General features: G+C 44.7%; 1 protein-coding gene across 1 annotated transcript in view; it reads right to left on the minus strand.

Annotated features, from left to right (window-relative positions):
- Nucleotides 1–338: 338 nt before the first annotated feature.
- The window catches only part of LOC126235474 (dehydrogenase/reductase SDR family member 11-like), an 81,551-nt gene continuing 65,276 nt past the window's right edge, over nucleotides 339–16,613 (minus strand). Inside the window, exons 6-7 of the mRNA XM_049944195.1 lie at nucleotides 11,238–11,390; nucleotides 339–383 (exon numbers count right to left, since the gene is read on the minus strand). Coding sequence (XP_049800152.1) covers nucleotides 339–383; nucleotides 11,238–11,390 — 198 coding nt within the window. The remainder of the gene's footprint in view (nucleotides 384–11,237; nucleotides 11,391–16,613) is intronic.

Here is a 16,613-nt window from a genome sequence, read left to right on the forward strand (position 1 = left end):
ATGCACAGTTGATTCTATTTGTCTGTGATGTAGAGTGTGCCAAGTTTATTTTTCACTGTGTATATTTTTAGTGTGTCATTGATGCTACCAGTACCATAAATGTAGTTTTCCACTCGGAGACTGTCTGCGCTTTTTCCAATCTCATCATTGCTATTGATGAAAGCTGATCGCTTAACAACAAATACTATCTGTTTCATTCCATTACCAAACACTACAATGATAAACTATATTCTTAGCTGTTTACATTAGTATTATAGATTAGGATTTTCTGTTACGTTGTACGACGTTTACGTGAACATGGTTCCTCCGCAAATTTTATGAAGCACTTTAATTTTTCGTCAGCGAAATAAATCTCCTGTTGGACGAAGGATAATATCGTAGACCTGCAACAAAAAAACGGTTAATAATTCGTAATTATACAAGCAGACAGACGAGAAGATACACTGCTTAAGGCCTGTTATAATGCAAACAAAAAAGAAAAAAGAAAAAAAAAACTTGTTTCCTGTGCGCATTTCTTGTGCATTTGACACATTCCCCATCATACCGGTTTTTCCGTGTTATTGATCAATGGAACACGTAACTAAATAACTAACTAACTAACATGTAAAACAATGATAAATCAAAGTGCGCCAAATCGTAGATACAGAACATTTTATTACAATCGTTTAGGGGTGTAATGCTCACCAAGTGTAGCAGCAGTGTGTATATTAAAGTCATTCAGTTCAGTTGCAAATAAATACTGCATAGATTCACGAAAGGACCGGAAGCGTGATAAAAAGTATGCCTGCCCTCACATTTACACCCAATCCAACATAAGCCCACATCGCAAACCAGGATATTGCACGATTCGACCTAGCGACCAAATGGAGCCCTTTCGTACATTTCTCAAATGCCGATAACGCTGTATTACTAGAGTACTTGGTACCTCTCTGTCGTTAATGCTGATCACTCAACATCTTACAACGTTCATCGTCCTTATATACCCTATGAGGACTGGTAACAACACTGGACATGAACAACACTAATGCACCCTGGTGCCAACTCTACCAATTACGAAAATTTGCAAGGCTAATCATTTATATACACACTAATGTTTTGTACTCTACGAAGTTACATTGACATCCGACCATATCTGGGTGTTTCACATATTTTGTCAAGGAATACAAATGATTATGAGAAAAGAAAGAAAGTGATAAAGCTCACGAATAAGCGATCGGCAGACTTGTGTTGCTTGGCCGTGAAAAGGATTCTTGTTTATATGTCACTATAGCAAGTGAACAGTGCAGGCCTGTGAAAAAGCAACTTTCAGAATAGAACTGACGTTACCAGAAATGTGTTACTATCGTTTACGTGGTAGTACCAAATCTCTCTGTGTCGAATGTTGTATTTTGTTGAGACATTTCAGCATTTCTGCAAACAACAAACCCACGGAGGAAGAAACAGATCTTACTGAAGTTTCAAGTAGGCGATTTAAGCTGCAGTCGTTAAACGAACTTTTGTGAGGCCCACCTAATCGGTATCGACAGTCGAACAGGGAACAGACTATAAAATAATAGCAGCAGCAGAGCTGCTTCCTTGCATTTATCCAGCCCGGGCCGCTTGTAAAGTTAGCTTTACCCCCTCCCCCCCCCTCCTATCTACTCGAATTGGGAAGATTTCACAGAAAGATCTAGTATCAGAGAGTAAAGATTGGTGAAATATCAATGCGTTACAGGTATTCGTTCTTCAGGACTTTGTCTCCACTCAACAGAATCGGCATAAAATTCCAAGCATTTTAAATTAAATAACAGTAGTAAACGTTACCTGGTAGACCACAAGCGGGAATATCAATTACCACTATTACTATCACGTTCCTTCAAGATTATTTAATTAGGAACAAGAGTTCACCACATTGTCTATCAGAAGATGTGTGATTGTGTTAAACAGCCATCCTCTAACCCTGCGCACTTTTGATATCACTTTTAAGTACTTGCTAGAGTTAAATTCTTATTTCCTTTTTTCAGTGAGTCTATATCAGAAGCTATCATTCCTCCTATCATTAGAATCGTTACTGTATGACCAAGCATCTGTGTGGAGTTCCTGGGGCAGTATTTGGCGCATACTCGCGACCAGCTATCCAGACAGCACCGTTGTGTGTCCTTGCTGCTCTCGAATGCCCGTCCGCTCCCATATTGTGGCCTCCTGGCTGACGCTGTTGCGAAATTGCGCGGTCTTTTTGATGTGAAAGATGTTCAGGTACGGGACGCTCGCAACTGCAACCCTCTCCTGCTCAGAATCAACTCAGTGCTCACAATCCAGATCCCAATAGCTTTATTTTCAATAGCTACTAACAAGGAAGTGTAACACTGTAGTAAAGCTGCAGCAAGTAATGTACCTCAATGACGCAACACTTTCATTTATTAAGACTGCGAATGAACTGTATCTGCATCTGTTCTCTTCACACCGTACTTTAGAACTCTTGCAGGCTACATGAAAAGATGAGCAGGATCCCAATGATTTATGTAATTCTCGTAAAACCCCAACAACGAAAACAGATATATCTACACACGTGAGACATAGCATTAGAACGAGCTGCTTAACTGCGTATTGATCCACCTTTGAAGCGCAATACAGTAGCCTTTCTTCGTGGTATGTAATGGTGAAGTTCTTGGTAGGTTTCCGGAGGTGTCTGGCTCACAGGTCGGGAAATTACCACAAATTACGACGCTGCGGTTTACGAATGCGCTGTAACGTCCCTCAAACAACTTCTGGACTTGTGAGAAGGACAGTTATCTTGCTGGAAGATGTGACTGCTGTCGTGGAGGACATCAAGCAAGAAATGATGCAGGTGATCCATAATAATGTTCACGTAGTACACAGCTGTAAAGGTGCCTTCGATTACTTCCACAGTACTCGTGATAGTCTAGATAAATTTTCTTCATCGAACAATACTGTACCAGCGGGCCTCTATCCATATCGAACAGTTCGTCACAATCATTAGCCTAGTGACACAAGAAATGTGATCCATTCGACCAGGCGACACTTTCCATTGATCCACGGTCGAATCTCGATGATCCAGTGCCTGCCGCAATTAGGTAAACGTGGGAACTCGTGGGAGCAGTCTGCTGTTGAGTCCCAAGTTGAAGGATGTGCACTGAATGGTGCGTTCTGAAACATTTGTGCCTGCACCAGCACTGTACTCTGTTGTCACACCCGTCTCAAAACGCCGCCTAGCCTGCTTCACGGAGTGGGAAAGCCTCCGGCTTCCACATCCTCTAGAGGCGCGAGGTAGCAGCGCGGTTTTAGGCGCCTTTCCACGGTTCGTGTCCCCCCCCCCTCCCCCCCGCGGGAGGTTCCAGTACTCCCTCGGGCCTCGGTGTGCGTGCTGTTCTTAGGTACATTAGTTAGAGTTAGATTGCGTGGTGTGTAAACCTAGGTGACCGACGACCTCAGCAGTTTGATCCCATACGAACTTACCACAAATTTCCCAATTTTCCACATCCTCTAATGAGGAGTGGAGATCCGCCACGTTGTGACCCACAAGAAACCACCGTCCTTCGTCCCCCTACTGCATCCAAGTACGCATTCCGCAAGCCACCGCACGATGCAAGGTGGAGGGTACGACGTATAACTATTAGTCATTTCTTTCCTGTTCCACTCTCATGTAGAGCGAGGCAACAACGACTGCCTGTAAGCCTACTTACGACCCCTAATTTCTCTCATTTTGTCTTCGAGGTCCTTACACAAAATGTCCGTTGGTACCAGCAGAATCGATTTGCAGTCGGCGGAAAGAACGTCTTCTTCTCTCCAGGCATTCCGTAATACTTGTGTGCTGAACGAACTTACGAGTAGCAAATCTAGCAGCTCGCTTTGAACTGTTACCATGTCTTATTTTAGGCCGAACTCGTGAGGATCCCAAACACTTGAGCAGTGCTCAATCCATTTCATCTCCAACTGCAGCGTTACGTCTAGATATTTAATCGATGTGACTCTGTTAAGCAGCACATTACTAATCCTGTATTCGAACGACAGAGGATTGCTTTTGCTACACATCAACATTAAATTACATTTTTACACATTTAGAGATAGCTCCCATTCATCACCAACTAGAAATTTTTTCTAAGTCATCTTCTAGCTCACTGTAGTCATTCTAGGACTACACTTCCACGTACACCACAGCGTCATAAGCAAACAACAATAGACTGCTGTTCACCTTGTCTGTCACAACATACATGTTCACGGAGATTAAGGGTGGCCCTGTCACACTTTCCTATAAAACGCCTGGTGATACCCGTGTCTGATGGACTCTCGCCGTAGAGGAAAACATATTGGGTTTTTATATTTAAAAATTCTCGAGACAGTCACATATCTAAGAACCTAAACCATATGCTCGACCTTCGTCAACAATTTGCAGTTGTTCACCGAATCAACCGCTTTCCAGAAATCTAGGAATATTAAATCTGCCTCTTGTTCTCTGTCCATGGCTCGTAGGATATCATGTGAGAAAGGGGCAAAAAATGGGTCAAATGGCTCTGATCACTATGGGACTTAACATCTGAGGTCATCAGTCCTCTAGAACTTAGAACTACTTAAACCTAACTAACCTAAGGACATCTCACACATCCATGCCCCAGGCGGAATTCGAACCCGCGGCCGTAGCGGTCGCGCGGTTCCAGACAGAAGCGACAGGAACCGCTCGGCCACAGCGGCCGGCGAGAATGTGGCAAACTGAGTTTCATACGAGCGATATTTTCGAAACCAGTGTTGATTTGTGGGCAGAAGCTTTTCTCATATAATGTAGGCTTTCACGGTCGGCAGTGTCTTCACTTAAAACTTCCGGACTGATAGGCAGCGATCGACGTATAAAACTCTCCCCTGACATTTCGTCTCCGACTGCGGGAGACATCCTCCGAGGTAAAGCAGCGACTGCGAAGAGGCCGCGAGGATGCGCTGATTATATAGGCAGTGCAGAGGGCGCCACTGGCCATCACGTGGCGTGGGCTGTGGGACTGTCTCTGGCAATGCCAACATTCTCGACTGAAAGTAATCGATCGTCACGCTACCGGTGCAGCTCTGACATCCAAATATTATCCAGTTTAACACCTTCCGCTTTCTGTTAAAACTATTACCGTGTTTATCAGTCTCAATAGCCTCTCTATACATGCGCGCATAATAATGCCATGTTTTAGATATGATGCTCGTTTCGCTGAATTTTGTTTCATGATTATCTTAATGGCACACATGTTCTGCTACGGCGGATTTATCTGTGTAACCCAGAAGGCCATTCCTCTTATGTTCAACAAGACGGGTGTTAACACTTCTCTTTGTGGTACCGATGATATAAACCTGTCCACAAGTAAAAGGAATCTTATATACCCCTGGTGTAGCCAAAGGATGTTGTGCATCTTTTGCCGATCTTAAATATTCTTTTCTTTTCCTGGTGGATATGAAAATAGTTTCCACCGCATATTTGCTTAACACTTTCCCAATACGATCTGTGACCTTACTAATGAACGGAAGAAAACCCTTGATGTTGGCTCCTGTTCTTCGTCGATGCTCCTGATTCTCTGCCTATAGCGAAGTGCTCGATCTATCTCCTTGCTAGAATAGCCATTCCTTACGAAAGTCGACCGTAGATGTTCAGTCTCATCTTTTAAAGCGTTGTGTCCTAATGTTTCAGAACTGGAAGTTGTGAACAATAGTATCGAAGGAATGCGTCCTGTGGATCGATGCCGAGTGCTTTTTGTTGAGAGGTCGCGAAGTTTTTAGGACCTTAATGGGTTAGTTACCGAGATTGAGAAATTTCGATTTAGCGATGAGAGGCGGGGCACTATTCCTAATGATTATAGCTTTGTAGGTGAGAGATCAGTCCCGCTTCCAGATCTACATGGTTGTTTTACCTGGTTTTGAGGTGCACAGTATTTTCTATCCTGTATATGATCAATCATATCATCAGATACCGTTAGCGGAGGAAGCAAAGCCCTTGACTGCGTTTTGTACTGAGTAGAATTTATTTGAATGTAATCGTGTCCCTTTTGGTTTAGCTACGGCATCTGCTGTGTTATCCCGTCTTTTAGATTCTGTGTTGGGGACTTAAACTTTAAGTGTGTATACAATTATCTTGACGATGTCGTGATTTATATCGAGAACTTTGAACAACACTTAAGTCATTTATGTCAGGTGTTAGGCCGCCTGCGGGATGCGAGGTTAACGCTTAAGTCGTCAAAAGTTAGCCTGGAGAGGAAGGAAATTTCCTTCTTGGGTCACATAGTTTCGGGAAATGGGGTAAGAACTGATCAAGAACGTACTAAAGCCATCCATCAGTTTCTAGTGCCTCAGAATAAGAAGGCTATTGCGAGATTCGTTGGGATGACCAATTTTTTTCGAAAATTTGTGCCAAATTTTGCACAGTTGGCGGCCCCTCTTAATAAACTGAGGCGGAATGGGGAGAAATTTGTTTGAGGCGATTCTCAGCAAGCATCCAGTTTGAAAGTTGCTTTATCTAAAGAGCCGGTTTTGCCCATTCCTAATTTTGTTCACCAAACTGATGCTTCTCATTCTGGGATTGCCGTGATCCTCTTGCAAGAAAACCAGGATGAAATGCGGCCAATTGGCTATGCCTCGAGATTTTTGTCCACCATAGAAAAGAAATATTCGGCATATGAGTTAGAAGCGTTGGCAGTGTTATTCGGCTTGGAGCGTTTCAAATTTTATCTTGAACATAAATATTTCCTGTTAGAAAGGGAGAACCGAGCGATGTCGTGGATTCTGACCCGGCCGCGGAGAACAGGGCGCATAGCCAGATGGGCGGTGAAAATTTCCGCATTCCATTTTCAGGTGCGTCATTTCAAGATCATGAATAATAAAGTGGCCGATGTCCTAAGTCGAAAGTTTCCTGAAGACGATTCTGGCCAATTCAGCGAGTGTGACCAGGAGTGTGTTTGTGTGGGAGCAGTTTTAGCCGAGATTCCGGGCTTGCTCCTATGGTGATCTGAGTCAGCAGCAGGATGAGGGTCCTCAGTTAACTGTCATAAAGAACAAGCTGCAGGAAGGGGTAGAGGTTCCGGGATATTTCATTAAAAGTGGAATTCTGTGTTTTAGGACTCGTTATGACGGGAAAGAGAAGTTTTGTCTCCCGAAGGGATTGGTGCCAGCTATGTTTCAGTATTTCCATAAGTCCTTGTGTTGGGGTCATTTGGGTGTTTATAAGACGATCATGAAGATGGCCCACCTTAAATGGGGACGTTCGAAAGTTAGTGGGTCGATGCCAAGAATGTTGTAAAGTGAAACCCACTCAAAATACGCCTAAAGGGGAACTTACTTCGACCACGGAGGAAAACCCCCTCGGAAACAATCTTTGTCAATTACCTTGGACCCTTGCCACGCACCTGGCATGGAAACAGGTTTCTTTTCGTCATCGTTAACACCTTCTCTAGAGTTGCGTGGCTAATGCCGAGCAAGTCAGGAACGTCGGGAACCAATATTGAACTTCTGGGTCAAGTGTTTGCCTTGTTTGGTCGCCTCAGAGTATAAGTGAGCGATAATGCCCTCGGAATTTGTCTCAAAAGAACTTAAAAGTTTCTGTTTTGGTAGTGGGATATCTTATGTAATCATCATTCCTTATTGCCCCCAGCCATCGTTCGCCGAGGGAGTGAACCGGAATTTGAAGCCGGCGCTTACCATCAGTCACTCGCACTCGCAGACCAAGTGGGATCAATCTACTGGGTGGCTAAATTTTGCTTTTAATACCGCTGTGCATGAGGCCCACAAGATGACTCCTGCCAATTTGATGTTTTCTTATACAGTCAACTATCCACTTTGTAAGTAATGGGGGATCAGTGATTTGCTCCCGGAGGAGAGTGATCCTGAAACAGCAAGGAAAATTTGGGAGGCTTCAAAGAAAAATATTCAGCTGGTGCATAGAAGGGAGGCTATTCGCTACAACTAGGGAAGGTGTCCGGTCTCGTTACCGGTGGGTATTGCTGCATTTTTGAAGAATTTCTGGGCACAAATTAAAGGTGCTCAGAAGTTCACTGCTAAAATGCTTCCCTGATTTATCGGGCCTTATACGGTCTAAGAGCTATCTCCCCAGTCAGTTTCCCGATCCAACATCCATTTTCCCAGAAACTACACTACTCGCCATTAAAATTGCTACACCACGAAGATGACGTGCTACAGACGCGAAATTTGACATACAAGAAGAAGATGCTGTCATATGCAAATGATTAGCGTTTCAGAGCATTCACACAAGGTTGGTGCCGGTGGCGACACCTACAGCGTGCCGGCTTGAGGAAAGTTTCCAACCGATTTCTCATACACAAACAGCAGTTGACCGGCGTTGCCTGGTGAAACGTTGTTGTGGTGCCTCGTGTAAGGAGGAGAAATGCGTACCATCACGTTTCCGACTTTGATTAAGGCCGGATTGTAGCCTATCGCGATTGCGGTTTATCGTATCGCGATATTGCTGCTGGCGTTGGTCGAGATCCAATGACTGTTAGCAGAATATGGAATCGGTGGGTTCAGGAGGGTAATACGGAACGCCGTACTGGATCCCAACGACCTCGTATCAATAGCAGTCGAGATGACAGGCATCTTATCCACATGGCTGTAACGGATCGTGCAGCCACGTCTCGATCCGTGAGTCAACAGATGGGGACGTTTGCAAGACAACAACCATCTGCGCGAACAGTTCGACGACATTTGCAGCAGCATGGACTATCAGCTCGGAGACCATGGCTGCGGTTACCCTTGACGCTGCACCACAGACAGGAGCGCCTGCGATGGTGTACTCAACGACGAACCTGGGTGCGCGAATGGCAAAACGTCATTTTTTCGGAAGCATCCAGATTCTGTTTACAGCTTCATGATGGTCGCATCCGTGTTTGGTGACATCATGATGAACGCACATTGGAAGCGTGTATTCGTCATCGCCATACTGGCGTATCACGTGGCTTGATGGTATGGTGTGCCATTGGTTACACGTCTCGGTCACCTCTTGTTCGCATTGACGACACTTTGAACAGTGGACGTTACGTTTCAGATGTGTTACGACCCGTGGCTCTACCCTTCATTGGATCCCTGCGAAACCCTACATTTCAGCTGGATAATGCACGACCGCATGTTCCATTTTTTGGATACAGAAAATGTTCGATTGCTGCCCTGGCCAGCACATTCTCCAGATCTCTCACCAACTGAAAACGTCTGGTCAATGGTGGCCGAGCAACTGGCTCGTCACATTACGCCAGTCACTACTCTTGATGAACTGTGGTATCGTGTTGAATCTGCATGGGCAGCTGTACCTGTACACGCCATCCAAGCTCTGTTTGACTGAATGCCCAGGCGTATCAAGGCCGTTATTACGGCCAGAGATAGTTGTTCTGGGTACTGATTTCTCAGGATCTATGCACACAAATTGCATGAAAATGTAATCACATGTCAGTTCTAGTATATTTGTCCTATGAATACCCGTTTATCATCTGCATTTCTTCTTGTTATTGCAATTTTAATGGCCAGTAGTGTAGTAATGGCCCATATAAGCCAACTCAAGGTGGGCAACGGTAAGCAGGATGCTGGGGTGGAATCCAATGGATCCCCCCCCCCCCCTTTCAAGCTCAAGGGAGGGGGATTGTGGTGCCGTGCTCCCGCGTTTAATTTCGCGTAATTTCCACGTATTTGGAATCCCTCTGGCCGCAAGAGCGCATGGAACGCAATTGTCGCAGGTAGAGGGCAGGTCGGAGGAGAAGGTGGTTAAAGGCTGTGGCTACCTTTGGCAGGAGGGGGGGGGGGGTGCACGGGCGGCGAGGAGCGCAAGTGAGGCGGCGTGTTGTTGTGGCCAAGCGTCTGCAGTGGCGCTAAGACTCGTACCTCTGCTCACTGCGGGTTTGCCGGGCTCGAGTGTTGGTCGCAGTCGTGAACATGGCTCCTTGAAAGCTACTTCTGCAGGACCCACAGTATTCGGCGTGTCCTCTGCTACTGAAGTTGCAACAGTTTGTTTCCATTGTGGTGCCGGGCTGGAGTCCTGTCTGACGTTTGCAAATACTGGACGCGGTGGCGACTGATGGCCGATACCGTGGGTTTCCGACTACGAGTAATCTTCGTTACATCCTTCTCTCGGTGCTCTATAAGCAGGCATTTGTCAATGGGCGCTGGATTTTACAAGAAATCGCTGTGAGCATCCGATTAGTGTGCACGTCACTTGGTGTCGCGTGTGTGGGCTTGTCGCTGTCACTATTACAAACTGATTTCAGATTGTAAGGGTGTAGAATGCAGATGTAATTCTTCTGATTTACGAATGGAAATTGTTTAATCTATCTACCTTATTTCTGAAGAATGTCTATAGTTACCTGTTGGCTAGTACCAGGAGCTCAAGATGTTTACTAAATTGTTTCCATTTACCAGAAAAAAAACTAAAGAAAAATTTTATGCCTCAGTAGTCAAGTCAAAGTTTCCTGCATAACATTCGTACTTTTCTGCATTTGTTGTCTGTTTGATTTTTACTAAATAATTAACGAGTTGTCTCTGTGTTACAGGATCGATGATTGTATCTCTTGTTAACTTTGGTCTAGCTAAAGATGCCTGTGTACCACGATTTAAATTTTTAATGAAGGTTTCTAGTACTGTGTTAGCGGCAACCGCCTTCCTATGTTAGTAGAGAAAGAGGAATTATTGCCTCTTCCACCGCCTCTATCCTCATAAATTTGAACCACATTTGTCAGTGAGTTTGTCTACTTCGAAGGCAATGGCGTTTGGTAATTACTGGCAATAGCCGATGGTTGATATTTGTGACATATTCATTTGATCATGTGTTTTGCTGTTTCTAATTTAGATGTATTTTTAGTTCATTTAATACTCTTTACTGAAAGTAAGTTTTTTTACTCTAGTCGTTTTGAGGTGTTTGCTGTCAACTTTGTTATTGAAATTTAGTCTTTTCAGTTCTGGATGCAATTTGTTAATGTTATTCTTGGATTTCTGATTTTAAAAATACTCATTAGAGCTTTTAGAAACACTAATAAATTCATTATGGCTAAGTACCTTTCCACTCAACACCAGCTCTCTACCATATTTCAAAAATTCATAAGGAAACATTTATCATTTCTAATACCTATCTTTTCAAAGTAAAAAGTCTGTGCAAGACACTGGATTACCTGTGATACAAATCATGTCTCTAATTTTCCTAGGGAGAAGAAATGTCTCATTAAATAAATATTTTATAAACAGAAAGGGCTAACTGCACATTTATGACCATTACCAGTACTTACTTGAACATGTGGAGGTTGCGATAACATATAGATAATTGCATTTGCTATATCCTCAGGTTCCATCATAGGCATACGCATATTTTCACTTCCTTCAGCCGAATACTTTTTTAAGGTATTGAATAATGGCGTTTTCACAAGTCCTGGAGATATTTCCTAAAACAAAAATCAAACTTTAGAAAACAGAAGATAGTATTAGATTTTCCAAACTGTTTTATTTTACTCTTGAAATACTATTTATCTAAGGAACATTTATATAACTCTTAAACTTATTATCCCAGTTCAAGTACATTAATTATGCACTGCAATGAGAAAGAAACTAGTACACTTGCCTAATATCGTGTATGGCCCCAGCAAGCATGCAGAAGTGCCGCAGCACGATGTGGCATGGACTCGACTAATGTTTCAAGTAGTGCTCGAGGGAACTGACACCACGAATCCTGGAGAGCTGTCCATAAATTCGTAAGAGTGCGACGGGGTGGAGATCTCTTCAGAACAGCACGTTGCAAGGTATCCCAGATATGCTCAACAATAGCTATTTCTGGGGAGTTTGGTGGCCAGCGGAAGTGTTCAAAATCAGTAGAATCTGCATATGAAAGGATGCTCTCCAACTCCACTGCAAAAAAATGGCTCTGAGCACTATGGGACTCAACTGCTGAGGTCATTAGTCCCCTAGAACTTAGAACTAGTTAAACCTAACTAACCTAAGGACATCACAAACATCCATGCCCGAGGCATGATTCGAACCTGCGACCGTAGCGGTCTTGCGGTTCCAGACTGCAGCGCCTTTAACCGCACGGCCACTTCGGCCGGCCAACTCCACTGCAGAAGCCCGTGATGCAGTAGTGTGCAGCAATGGACTACCCTCCATTGCTACAAAGGCTGAATTTAGGCCACACTTTTCTCTGCACGATTTCAGCAGAACGGTTTTGATGCCTTGGTTCTGGAAAGGGATTTTGAGCTATTACCGTTCTGCACAAGTTACCTTCTACACCTGTATAATACTCAACGGTGGTTAAATGACCATTGTAGGCCTGCAACTGCCGTGAACTGGAACCACAATGCACTCTGCTGCACCACGTGCTGCCGCAGTGGAATTGGAGAGCTGGTGATTCAGTACAATAATGCCATGCATGCTGTGACGTGATGATGCAACCTGAGAGTCAGGTCAAGGTCCGCAAGACTCTTCTCAGTATCAGGAAATGTTGAGAATCTGAGAACCGACAACTTGGCACCGTGGTCGTTGGGACATGCCTGCTGCAACTAGAGAACAGGCGGGTCTCACTATTAGCAGCAACAACCGTGCCGTGCCTGCTGCAGACATGATTGCTAGGAAGCGAGTTAACTTTCCAAACACTGTGTACACATTAGTTTACGTACTGGACGATTGGGATTTTACCACACACAGAGAGGCTCTCAAGGGCCCATGGATGCAAGTAGCTTTGATTGTCAGACTGACGAAGTCTCCAAAATTATTTCTCCTGTTCTTTAAGAAGAGGACAGTTGACGTGACATAGGTTTAGTACTTACCTGAAGCCTGTGAGTGAGAAGGTGGGAAATAGGAAGTGAACATATAAATAATAGTTGTGCCTACAAAACAATTATTGGTGGATGTGTAATTTATACTAACAATATCAGTATAAGATTTCCCATGTTTTCCAGTAATAACCACAAACCAAAGAATTCGTCATTTGGTCTCTGCTTTCTCCCTAATAGCTGATGGATGTTCAGAACATTACAGGAAGACATGTTAGTACTTTCCAACAACACACAAGCCTATTTTTAAACTCGAAAGATCAAAGATGCCTGTACTTCCGATCATGTGATCTTCCGCAAATTCCTTCTAAATATGCTTGTACTTGCAGTCAAATTGTAAACTCCCAGCTGAATTGCACTATCGTGTGTATACGTGCGTCAGTATGTTGCAGGGCTGTCAGGCGTCATGACTCATGTGTCGGGATGTCCGGCATCAGCCGTTAAGCTCCAATCTATGTTCTGTTAATGCTAAACAGTATGGCAACACCTCATTCTGGCTTGCAGGTACAACACGTTATAACCAATGGTCCAACAACACAGGCGTAAAGCAAACAGAGAAGCAAGGCATTCATGTCACTCCAGGTACGCAGAACCACCTCGGGAATTTCGATTTAATGATCACGTAATCTGTAGTTTGTAAGACTTCAGATATAGATGCATGCATTTGTCTGTGTCGTATTTTTTATACCACGGTAACGAAGCAGTTTGTGGTTTTCTTGACGAATAAGGGGGTGGTTCTTCTTTAGATAAAGAATGTATTTTTTTTCAACACACACACACACACAAACAAACACTGTTGCAGTCAGTATATTGACGTTATTCTGCTGTAAACACACGAGTACCGCTCCATCCCTCGCCGCACAAACCGACTATCACACTTTGATACAGCGCTACACTATTGTGTCCACCCGTGCAGGGCTCAGTCTCCCTCCCTCCCACGGAAACCTTGCGCACAAAATGGCTTAGCTGGACTGGAGTTCACAACTGTATTGTAAATACAGTCAGATTTAGAATGCACGACCGAAAGACCACGTGACCAGAAGTGCCGTCATCTCGGATTACAAAGAGTATAAAAGGAGATTTGATAGCCGCAACCGATCAGTCTTCTGTAGTAGCTGAAAATGTCAAAGTGCTTAACATATAAGATTTGTAATGGAGGAGGACGGTACCAGCTTACGAATGCTTTGGTTTATGGTTATTAATGATGAACGTGGACAATCTTGTTTCTGACACTGGCAACATAAATTGCACCGAAAATGGTACGCTTGTTAGCAAGAAGAATTTAAATGTCTTTACTCCCATTACAGAACCGTTTTGCGATAACATTACGATTGTTAAAATCTGTGATAAAGCGGACTGTCAGGATCAATTAAAGACGGGACAATCTGTAATGTTAAAGAAAGAGATGTGTAGCTCATTTAACTAGTATATACGCAGCACATTCTCCAAATTCATACTCCAAGACATTCGTACTCCAAGACATCGCGAAACTACCATTTCTCCTACACGAGAACGACGGTGTGAAGGCAAGAGGAATATTTAATAAAATCAGCAAGGAAGCACTAGAAACCATTTCGAAGAATATAAAAATTCTGTGGCTATACCATATGATGTGGAATTAGCAGATATTAAGATGGATGTTCTAATGGAGCGGCTGCCTGGAATATTGCAGCAGCTACATGCAGACGACTATTACCTTTCGGGTTTGGACATAACAAGAGACTTCGCCAGGAACATTAACAAATTCGAGATTTTCTACTACCTAACATCAATCCATGACTTCTGTTTGGGCGAAGACTATCAAAGATTCATCAGCGTGCTTGTGGACAACGCTAAGGCAGTTGGAATAGACTTTTTAACGTGGATGGCCTCCAATTGTAGGGTAAATACAGATTCTATATCATATGTCACATCACAACCGCATATGTGGTCAAATCAATTCGTAACCACTTTATAGATTTTGTGAAGTGTCCAGACATGTGACTACGAGATCTCTTACGTCCTCCTTGGCATAGGAATATGGTTTTACTGGCCTGGAAGCTACAATTTATAACTAGTTAAGTGTTCAGCCAGGCTACTACGAGAAACTTTTACATCCACCTCAGCTATCAAACATGTATCACCATACTGGAGGCTAAAATTTAAGAGTATAAGTACAGAATGGGTCGTATATCTGAACCTGTGTAAAACTGTTTCAGTGATCAACAAACATTATTTACTATGTTCTCGAGCGCACTCTGTGCCAATTACATCCATTGGGTATCAGCTAACTAATCACTTACAGAATAGCTTCTGTGTGGTGTGTAACAACGTTCTGCAGTTTGTCTACCAGAAAAGTAACTTGTGTTCAACTAAATCTGCCAGACCCTCGAGACCCAGAAAAGCTTATAAGTTATTCTCTGTCTGCATATAGTTTTAATTATCTAACTGTAAACTATGGGGAGATTTTTAACACTGACTCCAACAAAGAGAATATAAGTGTTACACGGAAGTGTAACAGCAGGAGAAAAACATTTATCTCAAACCAGGGCAGTGTTCTCCATCATACAGTTGGATATACACTCCTGGAAATGGAAAAAAGAACACATTGACACCGGTGTGTCAGACCCACCATACTTGCTCCGGACACTGCGAGAGGGCTGTACAAGCAATGATCACACGCACGGCACAGCGGAAACACCAGGAACCGCGGTGTTGGCCGTCGAATGGCGCTAGCTGCGCAGCATTTGTGCACCGCCGCCGTCAGTGTCAGCCAGTTTGCCGTGGCATACGGAGCTCCATCGCAGTCTTTAACACTGGTAGCATGCCGCGACAGCGTGGACGTGAACTGTATGTGCAGTTGACGGACTTTGAGCGAGGGCGTATAGTGGGCATGCGGGAGGCCGGGTGGACGTACCGCCGAATTGCTCAACACGTGGGGCGTGAGGTCTCCACAGTACATCGATGTTGTCGCCAGTGGTCGGCGGAAGGTGCACGTGCCCGTCGACCTGGGACCGGACCGCAGCGACGCACGGATGCACGCCAAGACCGTAGGATCCTACGCAGTGCCGTAGGGGACCGCACCGCCACTTCCCAGCAAATTAGGGACACTGTTGCTCCTGGGGTATCGGCGAGGACCATTCGCAACCGTCTCCATGAAGCTGGGCTACGGTCCCGCACACCGTTAGGCCGTCTTCCGCTCACGCCCCAACATCGTGCAGCCCGCCTCCAGTGGTGTCGCGACAGGCGTGAATGGAGGGACGAATGGAGACGTGTCGTCTTCAGCGATGAGAGTCGCTTCTGCCTTGGTGCCAATGATGGTCGTATGCGCGTTTGGCGCCGTGCAGGTGAGCGCCACAATCAGGACTGCATACGACCGAGGCACACAGGGCCAACACCCGGCATCATAGTGTGGGGAGCGATCTCCTACACTGCCTGTACACCACTGGTGATCGTCGAGGGGACACTGAATAGTGCACGGTACATCCAAACCGTCATCGAACCCATCGTTCTACCATTCCTAGACCGGCAAGGGAACTTGCTGTTACAACAGGACAATGCACGTCCGCATGTATCCCGTGCCACCCACCGTGCTCTAGAAGGTGTAAGTCAACTACCCTGGCCAGCAAGATCTCCGGATCTGTCCCCCATTGAGCATGTTTGGGACTGGATGAAGCGTCGTCTCACGCGGTCTGCACGTCCAGCACGAACGCTGGTCCAACTGAGGCGCCAGGTGGAAATGGCATGGCAAGCCGTTCCACAGGACTACATCCAGCATCTCTACGATCGTCTCCATGGGAGAATAGCAGCCTGCATTGCTGCGAAAGGTGGATATACACTGTACTAGTGCCGACATTGTGCATG

Source organism: Schistocerca nitens, chromosome 2 (assembly GCF_023898315.1).
Source record: "Schistocerca nitens isolate TAMUIC-IGC-003100 chromosome 2, iqSchNite1.1, whole genome shotgun sequence".
Classification (NCBI taxonomy): Eukaryota; Metazoa; Arthropoda; class Insecta; order Orthoptera; family Acrididae; genus Schistocerca; species Schistocerca nitens.